Source organism: Sturnus vulgaris, chromosome 22, assembly GCF_052056855.1.
Source record: "Sturnus vulgaris isolate bStuVul1 chromosome 22, bStuVul1.hap1, whole genome shotgun sequence".
NCBI classification, from domain to species: domain Eukaryota; kingdom Metazoa; phylum Chordata; class Aves; order Passeriformes; family Sturnidae; genus Sturnus; species Sturnus vulgaris.
The window spans coordinates 4,517,776-4,539,345 of record NC_142264.1 but is presented as its reverse complement, the minus strand read 5'-3'; the positions used below and the strand labels follow the sequence as shown (position 1 = coordinate 4,539,345).

The 21,570-nt window shown below is 46.5% G+C and overlaps 1 protein-coding gene across 8 annotated transcripts in view; it reads left to right on the top strand.

The window, feature by feature from the left end:
• Nucleotides 1-5,982: 5,982 nt before the first annotated feature.
• PRRC2B (proline rich coiled-coil 2B) overlaps nucleotides 5,983-21,570 on the top strand; it is a 46,651-nt gene continuing 31,063 nt past the window's right edge. For 4 of the 8 annotated variants that reach the window (XR_015808079.1, XR_015808077.1, XR_015808078.1 and 1 more), the window contains exons 1-4: nucleotides 6,039-6,146; nucleotides 19,425-19,592; nucleotides 20,502-20,679; nucleotides 20,896-20,998. Coding sequence is in view for 5 of the 8 variants with exons in the window: in XM_014873234.2 (XP_014728720.2) it covers nucleotides 19,478-19,592; nucleotides 20,502-20,679; nucleotides 20,896-20,998 (396 nt within the window). In the remaining 3 variants the exon portion in view is untranslated. Of the gene's footprint in view, nucleotides 6,147-19,424; nucleotides 19,593-20,501; nucleotides 20,680-20,895; nucleotides 20,999-21,570 lie in introns of all 8 variants that reach the window. The other 4 variants (XM_014873235.2, XM_014873236.2, XM_088177515.1 and 1 more) reach the window with 3 other exon arrangements.

Genomic DNA, 21,570 nt, shown 5'->3' with positions numbered 1-21,570 from the left:
TGGATGAGGCTTTGGGGGCTGATGCTGTGTTTTCCATGAGCAGAGGTAGTTAGCGCCCACTGAAATATTTAGGAATTGTGTTAATAATTAAAGAAGAAGCTGAACTCAAAAGGGACCAAGTGTGATCTCCTAAGACAGAAGGGACAAATCTAGTCATGAGGGAAAAAAAAACCACTCACTAGAGAGTTGTTTCATGAATTCCCCAAGAAGAAGGAAATGCTGCAGCTCCAGAGGTGTTCAAACAATGGCCTTGGCTTCGGGGCAGTGGAAGCGCATCCTGCAGCCTGGTAATTGCAGTTACCATTTGTGTCTCTGCACGTGTGCAGGATTCACACGCTGGCTGGGCTGTGATCATCCCGTCACTGATCAGAGCCACGCTCGGCAGGGACAGTGAGAACTGCCTTGTATACAGCAGGGGCTGAAGCTCTACCAAAATCTACCCGTTCTCATCAGCTCCAGGGCATTCAGAAGCGGCTGGTAGCTCCCTTTGTCAGGGTGAAGCAAGATATTTTTGAACTGAGAAACAGCAGCTGTCTCGCCACACACGGAGGGGAGCAATCAGATTGTTGTGGTGGAAGGTTGGAACCATGAACCCAAATGTATCCTTGAATTCACATCCTGACCACAACTATAGTCATTGTGAGAGTTTAAAGGTAGGAAAGAAAACTATTTTGTAGCTTAAATCTGGACAGATCTTCAGATTTAGAGTGAAAGAAGTTTGATATATTTATATTATGAATTGTCATAAGAGTCAGGCTGATCTAACACAGGAATGTTTTGCCTTCCTCAGAAATATTCCTTCTGTTTTGAGATACACCTTGTAGGACCTTGTATGTTAAATAACTGGATCCCCTTATTTGTCTTGGATTTTTTTTCAACCTCTCTGGAGAAGGAGGCTTTGATAGAGTAAAGAGAGGTGCTAACTGAAAAAAACCCAGTGTTTTACTATGTGTTTTGGAAGTGAGTGCTGTGTTGAAAAAAACACCCAAGTCTTTGCCTGACAAAACTTTAGCACTTGTACCTCCATCTCCCTTTCCTCCCCTCTTTTCTGAATGTGCTGAAAACTCAGCATGTCACTAACAATCTTTGGAGTCTTTTGAAGAACACAAGCTGGCATGTTGTAAGAAAGGTGTGTGATGTTTCTTGTTGTTTTTTTTTTCTTGAATCTCTTGCTATTTAAGCAACCAAGGTTTTGTGAGGGCTTCCAAGTGCATGTAGCAAGAAAGGCTGGGCTTTAAAATCTGCCTAAAGAACAGCCTTTCTGTCTTCTGAACAGCCCAGCCAAAGGAAAAATCATAGAGCTGGGATGAACAGAAGCAGTGGACTTGTTTTGAAGTTTTGCACAAGGAAAAACTGAAGTCATGGCCGATGAAGTGCATCCAAAATACTTGCACTATCAGGCAACTGCTGTTTGGTTTTTGTTGCAAGCACACTGCTCAGGCCAGCTGAAAGCAATTCACTTCTCATTGGAAGAATAGTTTCTTCCTTTTAATCAGCTCTGTTTTAAATGATTTCCATTTTTAGTGCCTTAAATAGTCATTTTGGTTTGTCCTTCAGGCAGCCGGCATTTTCTCATGAAGAATGGAGTGGGTCTGCAGCCTTTAAAAGGACAAACAATAGCCTGGCAAACAAACACTTCCATGGCATCTTGTTTTCATACAGAGCCTGCAGATCCCATGGGCTGTAAAGGAATAAAAATCAACAGCCTCTACCTGATGCAGCAGCTTGTAAGTAACACAGTTATTACGAGTAACCCAGTTTGGAATAAAGGCAAAGGTTCCTGGGTTTTCATATTCTTTTCCTGTTCCCAGTATTTCAACTCTATTTCAGCTTAGACAGGTGAGAGACTCCAGCTTCCTCTTTCATCAGAACATCTTTTTCTTCTTAAAAAGCATTTCTATTGATATTAGGTCTTAAATAAGAGGGAGAAGAAACCTTTTCTATTTGAGACCCAATGTCCCTTTGTTCTACTTGAGGTCTGGCTTTCAAAACATTTCCTTATATTTGGATAACACAGCCTCATACGTGGGATTACAGAGAGCTGCCAGAGCTACTCATGTCTTCTCTCCCACCTCTCAAATATGACAGCTCAACTCTATTGATGTTCTTGCTGACTGGGTTTTGGGTCCTAAGGCCCTGCTCACTTAGTTGCAGGCATGAATTTCCCTGTAGCTGTCTCAGATGAGCTAATGAAGTCAGTGCAGGCATGAGGCATTCTTGATTTAGATGCAACTGAATTTGAAATGATTTTCATGCTTCAGGGCATAAACAGCTCCTACCTCATAGAATTATAAAGCATATTCTCCCATGGACAGGTTATTCCACAGCTGACCATTGAGTGTTTCTCCTGCAGCAGCTGATGTTGGCTGCAGTCTGACACAGATGGAAAACTGGAAGGACCATGACCTGACCCACTAAGGTAAATGTGTACTCTGTGGTGCCAAATGGCCTCTGGATGGGCAACAGAGAAGGATCACTTTGCTTTTTCCAAGTGTGTTGTGGAGTTTTGTGAATGACTGCAAGGGCAGTAAGGCCCTGTCCTGTGGTGCAGGCTGCCATTTACAGCTGAACAAAGTGATAGCAAAATGGCACAGGAGCATTCAGCCTGTAAATCACCCTGCTTGGTGCAAGGCAGGGGCAGGGATTGATGGATTCAGAGCAAATTTTCGTAGAAGCTGTAGAATATAATAGAAATTCTATTATTTCTAGGAGGCCTTATACCAGAAGACGTTTCTGTAGATGTATATCCTATACTAGGGCTGTAAGTCCTCTGTAATGGGTATTTTGTATTTGGCAGATTTCTCACTAGTGGAAGGATGAAGCACACAGCAGGATTTCTTCTCTCACTTGTAATTAGTCCTGCAAGGAGGAAGCAGAACACTCCTGAGCTTAACACTCTTGTCCAGGGGATAATTTGGTAAGGACTCTGGAACAGGTGAAAAATCAGAGTGGGTGAGCTGTTTTTCCAGAATAGATCCTGCACAGAGCTATGCACTGAATTTCATCCAAACGAAACCTGTTCTTCAGTCTCTGCCCAAACTGCTTCTCATTGTTGACACTCCTCCCTCACAGTCTGCTGTAGGTCTAATCCTACCAGCTCTCACTTCACACCAGTAGTTTTGATTTATACACAGGCTGGTGACAGGTGGTGCAGGTCTTTTAAAGAGCATCAGAAGAAATTCCTCACCTTATGCCAAGGTCTGATCTGCAGGTGTCCCCTTGGACAGCTTGTAGTTGACCAGGATGTAGAGGAGCCACACACTGCCCCTGTGGTGGTAGAGCTTTGAACAGTGAGGGGGTGGAAAATCCAGCCCTAATGCAGTCCTGAGCCAGACTCGCAGATTTCCAGAGCTGGTTCTGGCACACTGCTGGGCACAGGTGGAAAAGTCAGGAGCTCGTGGGCACTGCAGTGTACACACCTGGTAATGAATGTACAATTGTCTTTCATTTGTTTACTTTGGCCTTTTGATCGTCACAGCAGTCTGCATTAATTTTTTCTTTAATTGCTGCATCTATTCCCTTGGCCTTGGATTGTTGCCTTGGAGATGCACAGGAGACCTTCAGAGAACTGCTTATTACAGCAGCAGGTGTGGATAGTGTTGACCTGGACAAACCTGTGTGAGTCACCTGCAGATGGCGGGGGTTGTGTCTGCATGAGTCACTGAAAGCGAGGGGATCCCACATTCCTGATCTCCCCAAGGGAAATGTTAATTCCTTTGGGTGTCTCCCTGTGACTGTGCACCTGTAGCTGCTCCTGTGGAGGACAGTGAGGTTTGCATGGGCAGGAAGCAAGTTAGAAGAGCTATTTGTATGTGTGTGTATTTGTCTGACCACCAAAGGAAGAAAGAATTAAGTGGACCAGATTAATGCCCCAGCTGCCAGCGAGTTGGTGAGATCAGAAGTTTGGGAATGTTGGGAAGGAGGGTAGACTCCTGTAGGGAGAAAAGTCGAGGGCATTGGCCTCTGACTCCTGAGAGGCAAAACACTTCTAGAAAGATGAGATGAGACACCAAAGGGGCAGGAGTGGTGTAATACTTTGATATGCAGAAAAGGACATCTGACAACCAGATTTTCAGGAGTGCTGGTGCATCTCTTGGTAGCTCAGTGCCTGGCAACTTCAATAGCAGTGCAGATCAACTGTAGGAACATTCAATATGGTCCAGAAAGCTGTTCATGCATTTCTTCCCTCTGCATTACTCTCGATGACTGTTTGAGATCAGACATCTCTCATGAGCAGTGATCTGGGTGCCCGGTCTTACACTGTCCCTGTAACGTGGAGAGAGGTGGGAACTGTTCCTCCTGAGGCACTGCCTGCACTGGGGAAATGTGCTGCAAAATTCCTCTAAAGCCACCTTCCCTTTGTGGGCAAGGGCGTGTGGGGTGGCAGCATATGACTGGTGACCCATGAATAAGCTAAAGAGTGCATTTGCATGAGACCAGAATTGCCCAGGTGCTTGTCCCATATATAAAAATATATGTGTGTGTGCACAATTTTTCTGAACTGCTGAACAGTTCAGAAAAATTTCCCTAAGAAATAAATGCATATGTGTACCTGCAGTCAGGCCTTCTGTCACCAAATATCACACTAACAGACACTTGTGTGTCTTACAGGACAGGGAAGGAGAGTTAAAGAGAGGCTGCTCTGTCCTTGGGTGCAAGGAGACCACATCTCCAAAGCTGTAAAAGATCCAGTGGGCAGAGGAACTGCAATTTGCAGTAATTTTTACAACATTATCTTTAGTGCCAATTTCTTGCCAGTGCTTCTGCTCAGGTTGTGTCGACCTGAAGCTTTTTTTGTCTGAAGCAGGGACTGTGTTTGCCAGTGAGGCTATTGATACTTTATGGCTCTGTAGAGTTTTTTGGGAGAGGAGTGACTGTCTTGCTCTACTGCATCCATTTCCATCATCCTTAATGACAGAACAAATTAAAATATATTTCTAGACTGAAGTCCTTCCAAGGGGCAGCTCCTCCAGGTTGCCTTTGAACCTGCTGCCCATGAAAGCACGGGGGAACAGCAGGCAACCATCAGTGGCGTTTTCTGGTCCCTCCCAGGCTGGACGGGAATCCTCATGGGCCTGGCGTCATCCCTGTCATTGCCCTGTGGCTCTAGGGTCGTAAAAATGTGAGGGAAAATTTCCAGTACCCCTTCAGAGACATTGTCCCTGGCACAGGGGTTTCAAGCTGGGGTGGTTGTAGCGATGAACCCTGCAGTGATAACCCTTGCCTCGTAAGAGAGATGTTCCAGTCCACCAGTCATCCTTGTTTCCCTCTCCCTGGACCCACTCCAGCAGCTCTGTGTCCCTCTGAGGGGAGCTCACAGAATCACGGATTAATTGAGGTTGAAAGGGACCGCTGGAGATGAAGGCAGGGTCACCTGGAGCAGGTGACACAGGAATGCACCCAGGTGGGTTTGGAATGTCTCCAGAATGGGAGACTCCACGCCATCCCTGGACACCTGTTCCAGAGCTCCGCCACCCTCAACCTAAACAAGTTCTTCCTCATGTTGAGGGGAAACTTTACGTCTTTTAGCTTATGGCCATTGCTCCTCATCCTGTCACTGGGCACCACCCTCGGACACGTGGAGATATTTACACGGATTGCTGAGATCTCTCAGCTTTCCCTTCTCCAGACTAACCCGGCCCAGCTCCCGCAGTGTCTCCTCAACAGAGAGATGCTCCAGCCCCGAATCCCCTCGGTTCCCTCCGCAGGACCCACTCCAGCCCCGAATCCTCCCGGTTCCCTCCGCAGGACCCACTCCAGCCCCGAATCCTCCCGGTTCCCTCCTCAGGACCCTCTCCAGCCCCGAATCCCCTCGGTTCCCTCTGCAGGACCCTCTCCAGTCGCTCCTTGTCCCCCTGAGGGAGCTCCCCCTCAGCGCCGCCCCCGCGCTGCCGGCGGCGCCCTGCAGGTGGCGCTGCGCGGCGGGGCCGGCCCGGCACGGGAGGAGGGGGAGGAGGAGGAGGAGGCAGCGAGTGCCCGGATCGGCCGCAGCCGCCGCCGCCGCCCCGCGCAATCCGCCGCCATCCGCCGCGCCCCGCGCCTATCGTACCTCCGCACCCGGCTCCGCAGGCACCCCCGGCTCCCCGCCACCACCACAGGTGGGTATCGGGGGCCGGCGGCGGCGGCGGCCGCGGATATTCGGGGCGGTGAGTGGGGCCGGGGGGGAGGAGGAAGGGGAGGGAGAGGGAAGGTGGGACGAGGCAGCGCTAAAATGGAGCCGGAGCCAGCGGCTGCGGCACCCCGCGGCCTCCCGGCTCGGGCGGGTCCCCCGGGCGGGTTAGGGGGAGACTCGCCCCAGTTTGGCGCTGCTGTAGCCGCCGGTGTTTATTGTGCGAGCCGCTCCCCTTCTCCCTGCGGGGACGGGGCCGCCGCGGGGCCTGGCCGGGCCCATCCCCGGTGGCGCTGGCGGGGCCGCCCGGGCTCGGGGCCCCTTGTCCGGGCTCCGGCCCCCTGGGCCGAGCCGCCCCCGCCTCACTGCGCTCCCCGCTGGGTGCAGCCGGGGCGGGGGGCTCCCCGCCGCAAAGGCAGGTTGTTTTTTTTATCGTCGTCTGGAGTGTGACACAAAGATATTTTTGTCGCGCCGTGTGTGTGTGTGTGTGTGTCTCAGCAAAACAAGGGGGGGGGGATGGCATCCAGAAGGCTCGGCCGGTTTGTTATTGTGCGGGAGCTACAAAAGGGCCGCTTGAGGCCGAAATGCGGCTGGGGCGGGGGGGAGCGAGGATGGAGTTTGTGCGCTGGGAGAGCTCGTTTGGTAGGTTTGGAAGGATGTTTTAAGGCTTTTTTTTTTTTTTTTTTTTTTGCTTTTTGCCTTTTTTTTTTTTTTTTTTTTTTTTTGGTTCAAGGAGGAGTTTCTAATTTCTGTGTGGGAGCAGCTGTGCTAACGCTAATGCGGGTCCTGGGACACGTGCTGAGCATCTTCTCCGGGGGGTGGGTTTAGTCGTGTTGGTTGTGAATCTGGAGGGGTTTTTTCTTTACAAAACCCCCCCTGATTTCCAAAGTCAAAGCTGCCGTAAGGGGTTTGAATGAGCTGGGAATTGTGGGGTTTGTTAGGAAAGTTGTTTTGTTTGGTTTCTGTCTTCTGGGTGTGCAAAGTGTGAGATACACATTGAGTACCTACTCATCAGGTAGATATTAGTATATTGATGTTACTGGTGTTTGGGGTGATAAGGTACAATAAACATAAACGTTTAAGAATTTAGTAGTTTTGTTTCTTTCTAGGAACAGGTATATAAAGTGTAAGCACATTGCAGTGTCTGCATCATCTGCTATGGGAGAAGGCATCCCACCCCTTCTAGCACTGAATCTAGGTTTATAGTGGAAGTTTTGGTTTTGTTGAGTCTTGTCTTACAGATTCACTTGAGACCTCCACTGGAATGGGCTCTTCCATGATGGATAAATAGCTGGTCTCTCTCTTGAAGAGCCCAAGTTTGGAGAATCAACTCCTGATGAGTAGGTTTCCCAGATATAAACTGGCCAGGACATTACTTTTGTACTTGCCTTTTCCATGTTCAGTGGTCACTGAGATAGTGAAACTCCAGTGTTCCAAAAACCAGTGCTCTGAGCCAGAGACTGGGGAGTAGAGTCACCTAGAAGAGGTCGGGAGGCTAAGGCCATATTCTGAAAGTGGAGTTTAAAGAGAGGGTGGAAAGTGATGTTTTCGGGCTGATTTCTGAGTGAAAATATGAAACAGTTACATGCGTTTTTCACTGCCAGTGAAGTATTGTAAATGAGCCTAGGTTTCATCAGGAACTCATCTGTGCTCCATGAGATCTTTGTGGGCTCATCATGGATGATGCTGTTTCTTTTGGGTCGCTGGCTTAAGAAGTTTTTCCTCGTTAGCAGGATATTTTGGGGTTACAATGAACAACACCTCCGCCGTAATGTTTTTCTTGCTAAAATTTAAAAGTTCACGTAAAAATAATACTCAGAAAAATTGCAGGTACTGTTTGGAGTTGTTGCTTTTGTTGAGTGAGTACATTTGCTTTATTTTGATTTTGTGCTTAATTTATTGAGTGCCTTGAGTACAAGTTGATTCTTTTTTATTTTTTTGTTCATTAGTCTGGTATGCTTTTCGGCATGATTAAGTAAACTAGGTATCACACATTTGAGGATGCTTTCAGCAGTCTTCACTGTTTAGAAAACAAGTTTTTACATGATTTGATAGATACCTTTCTTAAAAAAAAAGAGAAATTAAACCACATGTTTGGTATGGTTTTCCAGGTTTGTCATTATACGGTGCCTTGTTTTTTCTGAATTCAGAGAATTTTTCTTTGGTCTTAGAGTGCGTTTTTGGATGCACTCTGAGCTTTTTTTTTTCTTTTTTCTGTGTGTGCATGAGAGCTTAAAAGGGCAGCTCAGCCAGCTGGCTGAAACTGGAAAAGTGAGTAAATAGTCCATAAAGATGCTGGAAGGGTTTAAAAGTATTTTTGTTTCAATAAATGAGTAATATTCCTAAATATTTTGTATTAAAGTTATTTCACTTTATAGTGACATCTTAATAAAACCTTTTAATAAAGCTTTGTGTAAAGCCTGACTTCAAAGGCTGATTTGTTTGAACAACCTCCTAAAGGTAGTGGTGGCATTAAAGGCTGTTTGTGTGACGCAGCTCCCGTGGTACCTGAGTGATGGGACAGGACAGACAGCCCTCAGTGCCAGTGTGTGACCCCCTGTCCTGCTGGGGTCACACCTGAGGTGTGGCTGAGGAAAACGAGGACCCTGAGCTGTGCAGGGCAGCCTGTGAGAGGATCCAGAGCAGAATTACCTGCCTGTTCAAGAGTGCTTCTTGCTCAAGGCCTTCATTGTGCTTACCTGAGTAATTGAAAGTATTTAAGGGCAAGCTGGGCTAGGTTTAAGTGCTGCTGAAAATAATAGTAAACCTTTTGTATTATTTTTTTTTTCATTTATGATGGTAGTCTACAAAGAGATTTTGCTCTAGTGGCATTTCCACTTAAAACTGTGTGTTTTCATGTTGGAGGAGGAGGAACAGGATGGTAACTTTAGGAGAGACGGAGAGGGTTTATTCCAAGGGCTGGACCTCTCTGGTTCCCTGTTTCTTTTCACTACATTCCTCATTTATTCTGCAACTTGGCACTGAGCTGTTGTCTCAGTATCAGACCTGTCTCTTAAGCTGATCCTGCCTTGTTAAGTGGGTTTTGTTTTTCCGTGTGTCACTGTCTCATTCTCCTAATAGGTCGATAATTTCACAGCTCCTTATCGCTAATTTCTCCTTTGGAGCAGAAGAAATACAATGGTGGTTCTCTCAGGTATCAGACAATGAGGTGAGAGCACAGAGACCAGGTAAAGGCTGGGGAGCTGCAGCTCTCTCCACCACAGAACAGCCTTTTCAAACTTCTGAAATTAAGTGACTTGGGTGCCAAAGGGACAGCACCCTCTAAGGATGGGTTTTGCACACATCTGGGTTGGTTAAAGAGATTTTCCTTCCCCCACAAGGATGAAATGGGGCTAAAGCAGGACATTGCATTATGTTCAGCCTCACTGAAACATAACTTGGGCTCATGTTCTGTTAGTAACTTGTACTAGGATTTAGGATGTTCCCTGCATGCACATGTACTTCTTGTGTAAAAGTAACAGAGCAGTTGGAGCTTATGAGCTGTTTATTTCAGAGCAAAACTGTTGAGCTCCTGATCTGTATAGCTGTTAAATCATGATCTGTTTTTTTTATCTGGGAGCATTTGGAGTGAAGTGGACTGGAGACTGCTTTAGTAGCTCTGTGTTGTTCTCTAATTCCCTGTGGCATTGTTGGGTTGTGAAGCTGCTTGTCTTGGCGTGCTGTGGGGTGTGTGGGGACAGAAGGTGTTAAAAGGTGTATATGCAGTTCTGCAGGGGGTTACTTAACTTGCAGCCAAAATACAATGTGTTTTGATTCCAACACTTAAATTTTCAGGAGACTATTAGTAGGCTGAAAGGGGTGAAAAGGTGAGAAAGGATGGAAGTGGAGGATGAGCTCATTGTTAGATCTTTAGGAGACTACAGGTATTAATTTGTGGGGGACTGATGATAAGTCATGCCTTGGGTGAAAGGGAAGAGATAATGATTAGGTTTGAAATGGGCAGCTGAGCCAGGCTTAAGTGTGAAGAAATACAGGAAAAATAACCAGGAAGGAAGCGAGGGCTTGGTAACAACCCTCTAAGATCTGGCCAAGAGGCCCACTCTGTTGGACTGTAATATCTGCCAGGCTTTAATTAGTTGTTTGGAGCAGCCTCCGTGGATTTCTGATGGGTAGCACTTAAGAGGAGTAAACTAGTGAGTATTTGCATAGTTAGCACCCTTACTGAAGAGGTTTGGTGGAGGAATCCTTCCCAGGTAGCCATTGAGACATTTAGATGGGAATTGTAGTGATGGTGCTCCAAGGAATGAATAGAGACAGATTTGAGGAGCTTGCACTGGGACTTTGCCTCCCCCAGGCACTTACTGTGTGGGAATATAGTGATTTTTTTGGAAGAGTTCTGCTGCGGGGCGAGTTCTTCAGCTCTTCCTACCTGTATGTGGGCTGGGAGGCTGCACAAAAGCCTCGAGTGATCTTGTGCAGAATTGGGAGTGGGTTGTGAAGCAGGCAGGGGAGTAGGGACATGTTCAAGAGGTGCTCCTGCTTTGACTGCAATAATAAGTCTGGTTTTATCTTTTGTGGAAATAACCAAGCTTCAAGAACCGTCATTCAGAACCAGATTCATGTGATCCTGAGCGTTATTGTGATGTTAGTTTTCTGCATCTGAGCTAAGTGTGGCCTCTAATGATGCCTGCGATCCTGTTGCAGTGAAAGCAGTGTATGGGGTGGTTCAATTAGGAGGTGTTTGCAGCATTCCCTATCCCAGCATGGAAGGACCTGCTCCTCCCAGAACTCCTCTGGAGCAGGGCTTCATGCTGCTGCTGGCCCCACAGCGTCAGGCAGGCAGTGTGATTCAGAGGGTGGTTTTCAGCCCCAGAAGGTGGGAGATGAAGGCTCTATTTCTTGCTCTGCCACTTAGCATAGCTGCAGAGTTCTGCGGTGTTGTTTTCCTATCTGGAAAATAGAATCGATGACGCTTACACACCTTGTCAGTTATGTACTGCAAATATCTATGTAAATTAAAGCATCTGTGAAATGTTTTCACTTCCTGTCTGGCTCAGCATAGTCCAGATGTCCTGGGCATAGTCCGAGTTGCTTAGCTCTCCAGAAAACCTAAAGCTTCTTAAAGATGTCTAAAGCTTCTTTCTTCAGAGTACTGAATCACTACACGTATAAAGGTGCTTTCTTACCACTTTGTACCTGTGTCCTTTTCCCATCACATTTCTCTTAACATCTTTGGCACTTGTTTGTCCTGCAAATGGCTCCTATGAATAGGTTTCCTGTAAGGAGAATTGCTGTGCAATGCTGCATTGCCCTAGTCCTGTTCAGATCAGGAAACCTGGAGGAAGACTTCCTTGGAAGCTTCAGCCTCTGCAGTGTTTATGAACTGCAGGCTTGTCCGGACTGCTTGTCATCTTATTAATGGCTTGAACCAGCTGCATCAGGCTTGATGGCTGTGGGAATTGGGAGAAATCTGATAGAGCAGGAACCATTCAGCTCTTGCCAGGGCAGCTTTGTACCCTGCAGCATGTACCTGCCAGGGGAGCTCCCAGCAGTGCCTTGGGGAGGAACAAGGCTGGAGAGATCTGCTCAGCTGGGGTGTGAAGGAACCTCTCCCTTGCTTATGCAGTGAGGGATTGACATTTGCTGCCTGCTGATCAATAGCGTTGGATTTTATCCCTTCATGAAGAAAACTTTCTGTGCATAACCTGGGTGGGAGCTGAGGCCCTGAAGTCAGCAGGCAACCTGAGGGAGTGGAGAGGTGTTACCAAAGTCCAGATTTTGTTGTGAGATGAGACTCATCAGGCACAGGGTAAACATCCACATCCCCATTCCAGTGTGATCCTTCCTGAGACTGCAGAGAAAACAGAGCAGCTTACTCAACAGCTGATGGCATTTGTGTGGAAAGCTGTTTCTGTTCCTGAAAAAAGGACTGTTAACCCAAAGGACTGCCAGCTTTGCTCTGATTTCATCTCTTGGAGCTGTGACATCTCTGCTTTTCTCTGCTTGTTTGCAGTAAAATTTATGTTCACTGCTGAAGGATGGAGTAAATTGCTGAGCTTGGGACCTGGTGAAGGATTTGTGAAATGTTTGACAGAGAAGCATTCTCCAGTGGCCAGTGGTGGCCTTGGATGAGTGGTGCTCGCCAAGATAAGCTGCACATAAAGGTTCGGAGCCTTATGTTTGGGTTCTGGCACTGGCAGCACAGGTGTTTCACCTATGCTGCTCTTGCTGTGTCTCACGTGGTTATATGGCTCTCATGGCTGAGATGACTTTTAAAAGTCTGTGTAGGCAGAAGTATCAGGACTAAGGGATTTTCACAACCTTTACTTGCAGTGGTGTTTATTTTTAGTGATGGAAGAGTCTTTGCTTTCACCTATCAGAGCTAAGGTGTGATGCAGTGCCTGAGAAAAGTTTCTGCTTGTGTGGGTGTCTTGCCCTCGTGGGCTCCTGGGGAGCAGAAGGCAGAGTTGGGTGCACGTTCTATGCCAGTGGACAGTCTCTTCCACTGGAAGGGAGTGGTCTGGACATGGCAGGTGCTGCTGCAGTGCATTTCCTCCTCGTTTCATTCTTCTTTGCAAATTACTTCTTTTTGGTGAAGAGTTGCATTTTCTTTGAGGGCCGTGGCACGCGTTTGGGTGGCTGAAGCAGGTACCTGAGTTCTGGGACTTCTTGCTGTCTACAGTCTTAGTTGAGCAAACTGTTCCTCTGACTTGGACTGATGGTGCCAGTCCTGTTACCCATCAGGACATCCCCACCACCTACTCACAATCTGTTATTATTGCTCAGATACCTAAATGCCCAATTTACCTTACAGTTCAGCTGAATTTTGCCAGGATCTTTCTGAACAAGTTTTGCCAACACAGCATTATGCCAGGTGTTTCTTTTGTATTTGGATTTAAATTGCTTGCTTGTTATCAGTCTCCTTGTTTTGGTGTTGAGGGAACGGGATGTTGTATCTCTGTGTTCCCCTGGACACTGAGATCTCAGAGAAACCTCAGCAGGGCAGAGTGGAAGGCAGAATCTATGGTGGAGGCTGGGGGTCGTGTGTTTCAACTCTGACCCTTGGTTGTAGAGGAGCCAGAGTGAAAGTACAGCTCTTAAGGGTAAAGATTTGCACTTGAATATGAGCCTTGTTGGGCAGGCAGCTCGTGGAGATCACGAGGTCACTTCCCTTTCCTCTTGTACCAGAGGGGTTGGGATCTGGATCTGTTGAGGCCACAGGTGATCCTTCTTGAGCTGAGCTGCTTTGTTCTCCCTGGGTTTTGCCTCTGAAATGTATAACAGCAAAGAACTAGGCTCTTTTACTTCAATTTGTGCTGAGTTTTGTCTCCTTTAACACATTCCAGGCCTGGCTGAGAGGGTAAAGGAGTGTAATGTTGGTATCTGGTACCTCCAGGTTGTTCCAGATGAGACAACTTCCTGCTTCCCTGCTGGTTATGAAAGCCCTGCAGCACTTCCTCTTGGGTTGGAGATAAGGTTATACCTTCCTGACAAGCTGCCACCAGTGGGTCACTTCCTTCTCTGCAGCATGGTGGGGCAGATGGGTGAAACTGGCTGTGGTAAACAGACACTCCTTTCAAGGAAAGAATTAGCTGCACACACCTTGGGTTTTCTTTTGCATGAAAAAGAGGGGGAGTTTCATGAGCACAGGATCTCATAAGTACTTTCTGTGGGCTGTGAACCAGCCTTCTGACTGGGTTTTTTTTTGCTCTGTGCCATAGTTTTGCATACTCAGGATGAACTATTTCTTTGTCTGTATCCTCAATTACTGGAGGTCAGGGCTCCTTTCCAGGGTGTGGTATTGTCTGTCCAGCCCGCACAGAAAGGACCACAGAACTCATTAATGTTTTTGTGTAAATACAATTGAGCTATTCTCCAGACTCCAGTCTGCTTTATCTGTTTTGCAGTAAGTTACAATTCCAGCCTCTCTAGCTGCCTTTGACTTGCCTGCCTTGCCAGCACTGGAAAAGCTGTTTAGCAGAGAGGTGAAGCTTCTGTGTTTTAAGGCCAAACCTGACATTGCAAAGACCTGTTTTCTCTAGAATGTGCAGTGATTTCAGTGATGGTGGTTGTGATTCCCAACCTGTTGGTACATTCAGAAGAGAGGGCAGCAGGTGAGCTTGGTGAAGGCAGAACTGAGAAAATGATGTCAGGTCATCAGACAGGATATGCCCTTTCTGTCTCCTTTCCCTGTTTTCATGTTCTACCACTGTCTGTAGAGCTCCAAAGTGTGGAGTTAATGATAGATCCACTGTCCAGAAGACTCTGCCTCACCTCTTCATAGTCCTGCTCCATGTTACAAATCCCAGGAGGCTTGACTTAAAGATCTGAGGGTGGGGCTGGACAGCAGGCAAGTCCTCTGGCAGACAACTTCCAACAGTATTGCATGGCTAACAGGATACCTCTGCAAAAAAACATGGCATGTGTGATCCTGATCTCCCATTCCTTGAGCCAAGGTTCATGGGAAATGGAGAGAAGCTGGAATTGTGCAGGATTAAAAGAACTGGTACCACCAAATATGCCTATTGAGCTAAGCAAGGAGGGTATATCTTGTGAATCAGGAGCTTGGTGTTGAGGTGTGTTATCTCTTCTCTGCACTGCAGACTCCTGACTTGCTTCTCTCTGGCTGGCAGGGTTTGGTGCAATTTTCTGGCACTACATTTGGTGTTACATCCAGATCTTGGCAGGACCTTTTTCAGGTGTACCAGCAAATCTTGGCATCTCCCTCTGGAAGTAATGCAGTAGAATGACGGTGAGAGGTTTTTTTGTGGCTTAGACTCTTGCTACAGCCTCTGCCTGCTGCACAGCTCTTCTGCATTGATCCCATTGACTTTGTACTTGGATGCTGATATTCTCCTGTTGCTTCCTGCCTTACTAAGCAATCTCTGCTGGGAACTGAGTGCTCATCTGGTCCCTTCCTTGCTAGGCTCATGATCTCTGCGTGGCCCAGACAGGGCTTCTGCAGGATAAAAGTGGATCTGACAGCAAGTCCTGGGCAGGTGATGACAGTGTCTCACCAAAGCCCTCCCAAGGACAGCCAGTGGTGTCTTTCATCACTGGGACAGGTGATGAGTGTTTCACGAATAGGTGGTTCTTGATGGGACATGTTCCAGAAGTAGTGGTATCTCTGTGTTGACAGGTGAATGTTCAGCTGTGGGAGTACAAGTAAAATTGACCTGTGTATTTAAAGAAGAGTGAACATCATTAATCTCCTGTAAAACTGTACTGTGTGTTTAAAAAGGTTTCACATTGCCGGTAACATTAGGAACCACAATGTATTTCAGTTTAACGTAACTCCAGACACTTTTCTCTTCTGGAAGTCCCGTTTAGCTTTTCCAACCTGTGAGTTTGTGAACAATTTGTATAAAGTTACATGTCAGAAATTTCTTGGCTTGTGGAGAAAAACCTTTTTCCTGTTAATCTCCATCCTGTTGCTTTGTTTTGTGTTGGTGACTGCTGCTGTGAAGCGAGCAAGGAGTGAAGATCTGCAGTAGTCAGGACTGTGCTCGGTGTAGAGCTCAGTCGTGTGTGAGTAGCTGAAGTGATTCCTTCTAGTATGTGTGTTACCTTTCATAAATCTGTTTGCCCTGCTTAGCTGAGGCTGGCTGACTTCCAGATACTCAAGCTCCATTGAAGTCTTGTGAATAAAACACCAGCAGCCCAGCCTCCTGCATACATAGATTTGCAAAGAGCTTTGCAGACAATCCTGTTTGTCCCTCCATTTGGCTCTGTTTTCAGCTCAGGGGTTTCCAGTTGTTACCAGTGCCAGTAACTCAAGGTTTTCATGTGGGTTTTTTTGCTGGACAGGCTCGGTAGATTCCTGCTGTGGCTCCAAGACTTGCATGCTTGTAAGTCTAATGTCTTAAACACATTAAAATGTCATTGTTGCTTTCTGGATTAGAATTTGCCCATTTAAAAGACAGTTAGACAGGATCAGTAGTCAAAAATTGGATCCAGGGTAGTACCATGTGGATATCAGTATGCCTGGGCAGTGGAGCTCTCTGCCCAAGTGCTTCTGGTGCAGTTATTTGTATCCTGGGATCTCTAATGGAACTGGTCATACTGCAGTATTTTGTGATTGCACAGACACTGAGTGTTTTGCTGTCTGGTGCTGTCCCTGGATATAGTAGGAGACATTGCAAGTCCTGAGAATGAGAAAAGCTACCCTCCATGCTGAAACTGATAGCAAACCTTCCCCCACAGACCTCTATAAACCCAGAGAGAAACCTTGCAGAAATGCTGCTGATTGATTTTTTACGATTCCTCTGTAGCAGGGGATATTGCTTTCTTCAGGGTCAGCTGTCGGGCACGGGAGCCCTGAGCACAGGTCAGAGGCTCTGCCGGGGCTGTCAGTTTTCACTTGTCAGCATCAGCATGTGCCTGCTGGTTCCAGCTCTGCCAAGAATGAGCATGGCTGGCACTTCAGTTCTAAATGAACCACGATTTTTATCAGAAATGGCTTTGCTCTTCAAGACTAGAAGGCCTTTATGGTCCCTACGTGGGTTCCTTGCTTAACTGTGTGATGGGAAGATAGTGCAGTGTTGTGCCAGACTTGGGAGGCTCTGTGGCCTTTTTGAAGTGCTGTGGGTGAGCTGGGTGCTGAGTGATCTCCCTGGCTGATTCATCCTTGGAGTAGCTGGGATCTGCAGCTGGGAGGAGGGACAGGAAGCAAGGTCCTGCCAGTCCAACAGCTCTGACCCAGCTCGGTGCCACTGCAGCCTCTTTGCACAATGACTGTGGAAATTGCTTCACCTCTCCATGGTCTCGTTTTCCCCTTTGCAGCATGTACATAACACACAAAGTTGTGTTTCTCATCTTCAGAGCATTGAAGGAATTGAAAGTAAATTTTATTTATCCAGACAGCAGTTTTGTCTGTCCCAGAAAGTTTGACAAGGGACTTTATCCCAACATGTCCCCAGCTCCTTTGCTGTGAAGTAGTTGTTTATTCTTCCTGAATCCTTTTAATGATAGAAGATGTAATCAAGAGGCAGCTGAGACCCAGTTACATAACTGTTGTCAGGGTTTCTCTTTGGCAGCATTGCCCTGAGTGCTATTTGCACATTGACTTTTAGGAACTCAGGGCTTTTCTGTTAACCAGATAACTCCTGAACCCGATCTGGGTAGGTGGTTTGTTGTTGTTGGGTTATTTTTATACACCTTCTAATTTTGTCTGGTTTGAGCTATCTAAACTTCAAAGTAGTGTTACTGCTTTTATTGTGAGGTTGGTACAGGTTTGACATGGTGTGGATAGGCCCTGAGCCAGGCTCCCTGTGCAAGGCTCCATATACCTGTAAAGACAGGTGCCTGTGCTCTTGCCAGCACAGCACTCTCTGCTCTTTGTTCTGCTCTGGGGCTCCCCACAACTCTGCCCCTTTCAAAAAGCTCATTGTTCTCAGTCCAACTTGTGCTTTCCTGCCAAATTTATGCTAATCAGTGTGTTTTCTCCCTCTCTTTTATGTCTGTCCTACTAATAAAATACAGTGCAAATGGGTAAGCGAGGGAGGAGCCGTTGTTTTCTTTGGCACATGGTGGCCATCTGAGCAAAGATGAACCAGACTGGAGCCAAAGATCTATTTGCTACTCTGCAGGAAGAGGTGCCTCAAGGCTGCCAGCCAGCCCTGATGCCTCCACAAAGCCTTCATGCTGCAGCCCTGTGTGATGGTCCAGCAGAAATGCTGTGGGGGGCTTCTTGGGGAGACTGGTGTCTTTCCCGAGCATCCTGTGGATGCTGTTACTGGGTGACAGAAAACACTTTTGTTTCTCTCTCCCTGACACCTAGCACAGAGTCCATTACTACTTGTTCCTGACAGACCCGATTTAAATCCCGCAGTGCAAGAACAAATGCTGTGTAGTGCCAGGCTTATTGGTCAGACACCTGTCCCCAACAGCGGCCTTTAGATGGGCTTTACTGGGCCAGTTGCAGTTGGCACTGCGTTCCCAGTCTGGCTCTATCCAGTGTGTTCACAGTCTGTGCTTTAATTTGTACGTAATGTGTGATGGACTAATCCTCTTACCTACAAATCGAGTTTGATAAGGCACTGCTGATGGGAATTGTAGCCTTTGGTCAGATATAATTTCTTTCAGAAAGAGTGATTGCTGTCTCTGTTGGAAAAAGGCTTTCAGAAAACTGGGTGAGTTTCAGAAAGTGTGAGGTGTGGGAAGATCTGAGATAAGTGTATGTGTATATATACATACACACATGTATATAGTGTTTTGTTACTCCCAGCACAGAGTTGAAACCCTAGAATGGGACCTAGCAGATGGTAAAATGAAACTGCCAGCAGTTTTGGGCTTGAACTAGAGGCTTTACAACAAGAAATCTGGAAATCTAAATTATGTGCGAAAAGGTTAGATGAAGCTCTTAGATTTGAGAAAATTTAGAACAAAATGATGCTTTAAAAAAATGAAAGACAAGTCCATTGAAAGTAAGCAAAGTGTCTTTTATGACACAAAATTTGATGTACAGTGTGAGCATTGCATGTTTCATCTTTATCCCAGACTCCAAGAGCCAAAAAGTCAAAGTAAAGAGACTGACTTCATGATGGGTGTTACTCACAGCATGTTGTGCCAGCAAAGATCAGATTAAAAAATTAACAAACCACATCCGTTAGAGAAAGTATATTTCAAGCTAAAAATTATGTTCAAGATGCCAGCAATAGAAGAATGTAATTTTTGGTAATGTGTTTGGAGAATTCATAGTAGAACAGCTGAACTCACAGGCTGGAGAATCTGAATGTGGTACAGTTGAACAGTTTGACAGTTGTACAGTTTTCTCTGACTCCTTAACTCTCCTTCCATGGCCAGGTGATGGGAGGAGGGGATTTGGAGAAATACTTCTGTTGCTTTCCAGTGATGCTGTCAAAGCATTAATTGCTGGTATAACTGTGGCCAGTGTGGAACCATAATCTAAACATTACAAACCTGATGCTTCAGGGGAAATGCAATGATAAATTCCAGTGTGGTATAAGATACAAAGATACAGTGCTTTTCTGGCATTTATGTTTAGGAATCCTTGTGTTTAGCTGTTTATTGTCAGCCTCACTCTTTTAAAGCATGGACTTGTTGACTGCTTTCTCTTGTGTTCTCATACTTAAAGAATCTCACATCTTTCAGCAGTGGAGTAGCAGAAAAAAAATGCCATGAGAAGCGTATTCCTGCAGTTCTTTTCATTCAGTTTGTGAATCTTAAAGCCCAAAAGCTTCTTGTGACTAAAGAGAAGGGAGTTAAAACTTGTAACTTGGTGTGTGTGCTCACTGAGTATGTTCAGTTCTTGCTGTTGTGTGTGTTCGGTTTTGCTTGTCTGTGGCTGAACAATTCGTTTGATGGGGTTTTCCTGGTTCTCTTGCATTAAAAGGCAGATCGGGAGCGGCGCAGAGAAATTTCCTTACTAGATGACATTTCATCGCAATGTCCGATCGTTTGGGGCAAATAACCAAGGGAAAGGATGGGAAAAGCAAGTACTCGACTCTCAGCCTGTTTGATAAGTATAAAGGAAAGTCAGTAGAAGCTATCAGAACTACAGGTAAGAAACACCTCCTTTTGATGTCTTCTAACAGTATTGTTGCAGAGCTCATTCGGGTTGTTGATCCTGTGGGACACAGCTGGGCTGCAGTGTTGGTGCAGGTGTCAAAGTCTGTGTTTCATTAAGACCTAGAGGAAAATGTCCGTGGCTCTTTGTGCTGCTCTTATTCTGGAGACATAGAAGAATTACACAGGACAGCTGGGGGTCTTGGCCCTTTCATTTAGCCTGTGTCCTTGCTGCAGAGGGGGCAGGTAGCAAACTTGAGTGGAAGCCTTACCAGGGCCTTAGGCTGTGCCAAGGCAGGGCTGACTGAAGTGCCTTAAGCTGGTCAGACCTTGTATGAGGTGAGAGCCAGGGACTGAAGGCCACTGTGAAAGAACCTGAGTTGATTTTGCAGTGGAAGTATGACCAAAAGTAGATAGTGGGTTCAAAAAAATGACCTTGCCTGGACTGGCTCTGGATTTGGTGTGAGAACAGAAAACAGAAAATTAAATACTTTCGTAATAAATGTAGTCTGGTGGATAGAGCTGGAAAATTGAGATCTTAGGATTCCCAGGTTAGGTCACCTGTTTGTGTGCTAAGAGGTGGACTTGGGTGGCCATTTCCCCAAGCTGTAAAAAGGTGATGCTGCTTCTCCTTGGTAAAATGAGAGCTACCTGTGCAAATCCTCCTAAAAAGACTCTGTGAATACTTTGTTAGGGAGAATGATTTTTCTCCCTCCTGCTGTAGGAGCTGTTTGCCAGCTGCTACAACAGACGGCTGCATCTGTGGTCCTGTGGGGAAACAACCTGTGTGTTGACATAGCAGCAGCACTTCTGTTGGAGCTGCACCCAGCCACAGCTTCCTAATTAAGGTTACTTATCTGGCAGGATACAGCCCTCTGACCTGCTGCTCTTCCTTTCTCACCAGTTATTCCTAGACATGGCTTACAGAGTCTTGGGAAAGTTGCTGCTGCCCGGCGCATGCCACCTCCTGCAAATTTGCCTAGCTTGAAGTCTGAGAACAAAGGAAACGACCCCAACATCATTATAGTACCCAAGGACGGTACAGGATGGGCAAACAAGCAGGATCAGCCAGACCAAAAGAGGTGGGTAGAGTGAATCTTTGGTGAGTTTTGTCAGGCAGGCAGCAGTGGATGTACACTGCTGTGCTTGGTGTCAGGCCTTACAGGGATCAGTTCTCTGTTGTCTGTGCCAACACAGAGCCAAGTTTTGGCTTGATCTTTTAGTAACTTGCCATATTGTCAAGAGTTTTTTTCCTGCTTTCCCTCCCCTTTGGTCTCACCTCTGGTGTCTCTGCTCAGTTCCAGTGTGACGGCTGCACAGCTGCAGGAGTCGCTGCCGCAGCAGGGTTTGCAGAAATCTGTCTCCAATTTACAGAAGCCGACACAGTCAATCAGTCAGGAGGTAGGTGCCAGCAGTCTCTGACTGCCACCTCGCTTCCCTTGTCCCCAGGCAACTTGAGGGCTTTAATTGCCTGTGTTGCCTTGTGCTTAAGAAAAATCTCCTGTATAATCAGTTATGGTGGAAGTGACTCTCTTGAGTCCAAGCTGGTGTGCACCAGGAGTGCTGTGTTGCAGTTGCAGAAGTAACATACACAGAACTATATTTCTCAAATGTGTGCAGTAAGTCTAGTTGCAGTCTAGGAAAAAATGGTTGGAATGTGGGATAGCTGGTTAGCACTTCTAAACTGTTCTACTTTGGTTGTAATTCAAACGTTGCTTGATGACAGCAGATCCAGCTCTTGTTCCCAGCCTGATGAGACTGATGGGAAGAGATCTGTTCATGTGGGAGAAGTAGCTAGTGTTAGGACCTGAGAAAGCTACTGGCAAGTAAGATGTCCCAGAGAGTGCAAGGACCTGGCCCTATGTGTTGCAGCTTTCACACTTCTGGTTTAAAAAAAATTCCCAGCCCTTGAGGTTCAGGGAAATCAGGACAGGAGTTATGTTTTGAAGAGTAGAAGAGTGGTTAGTGCATGA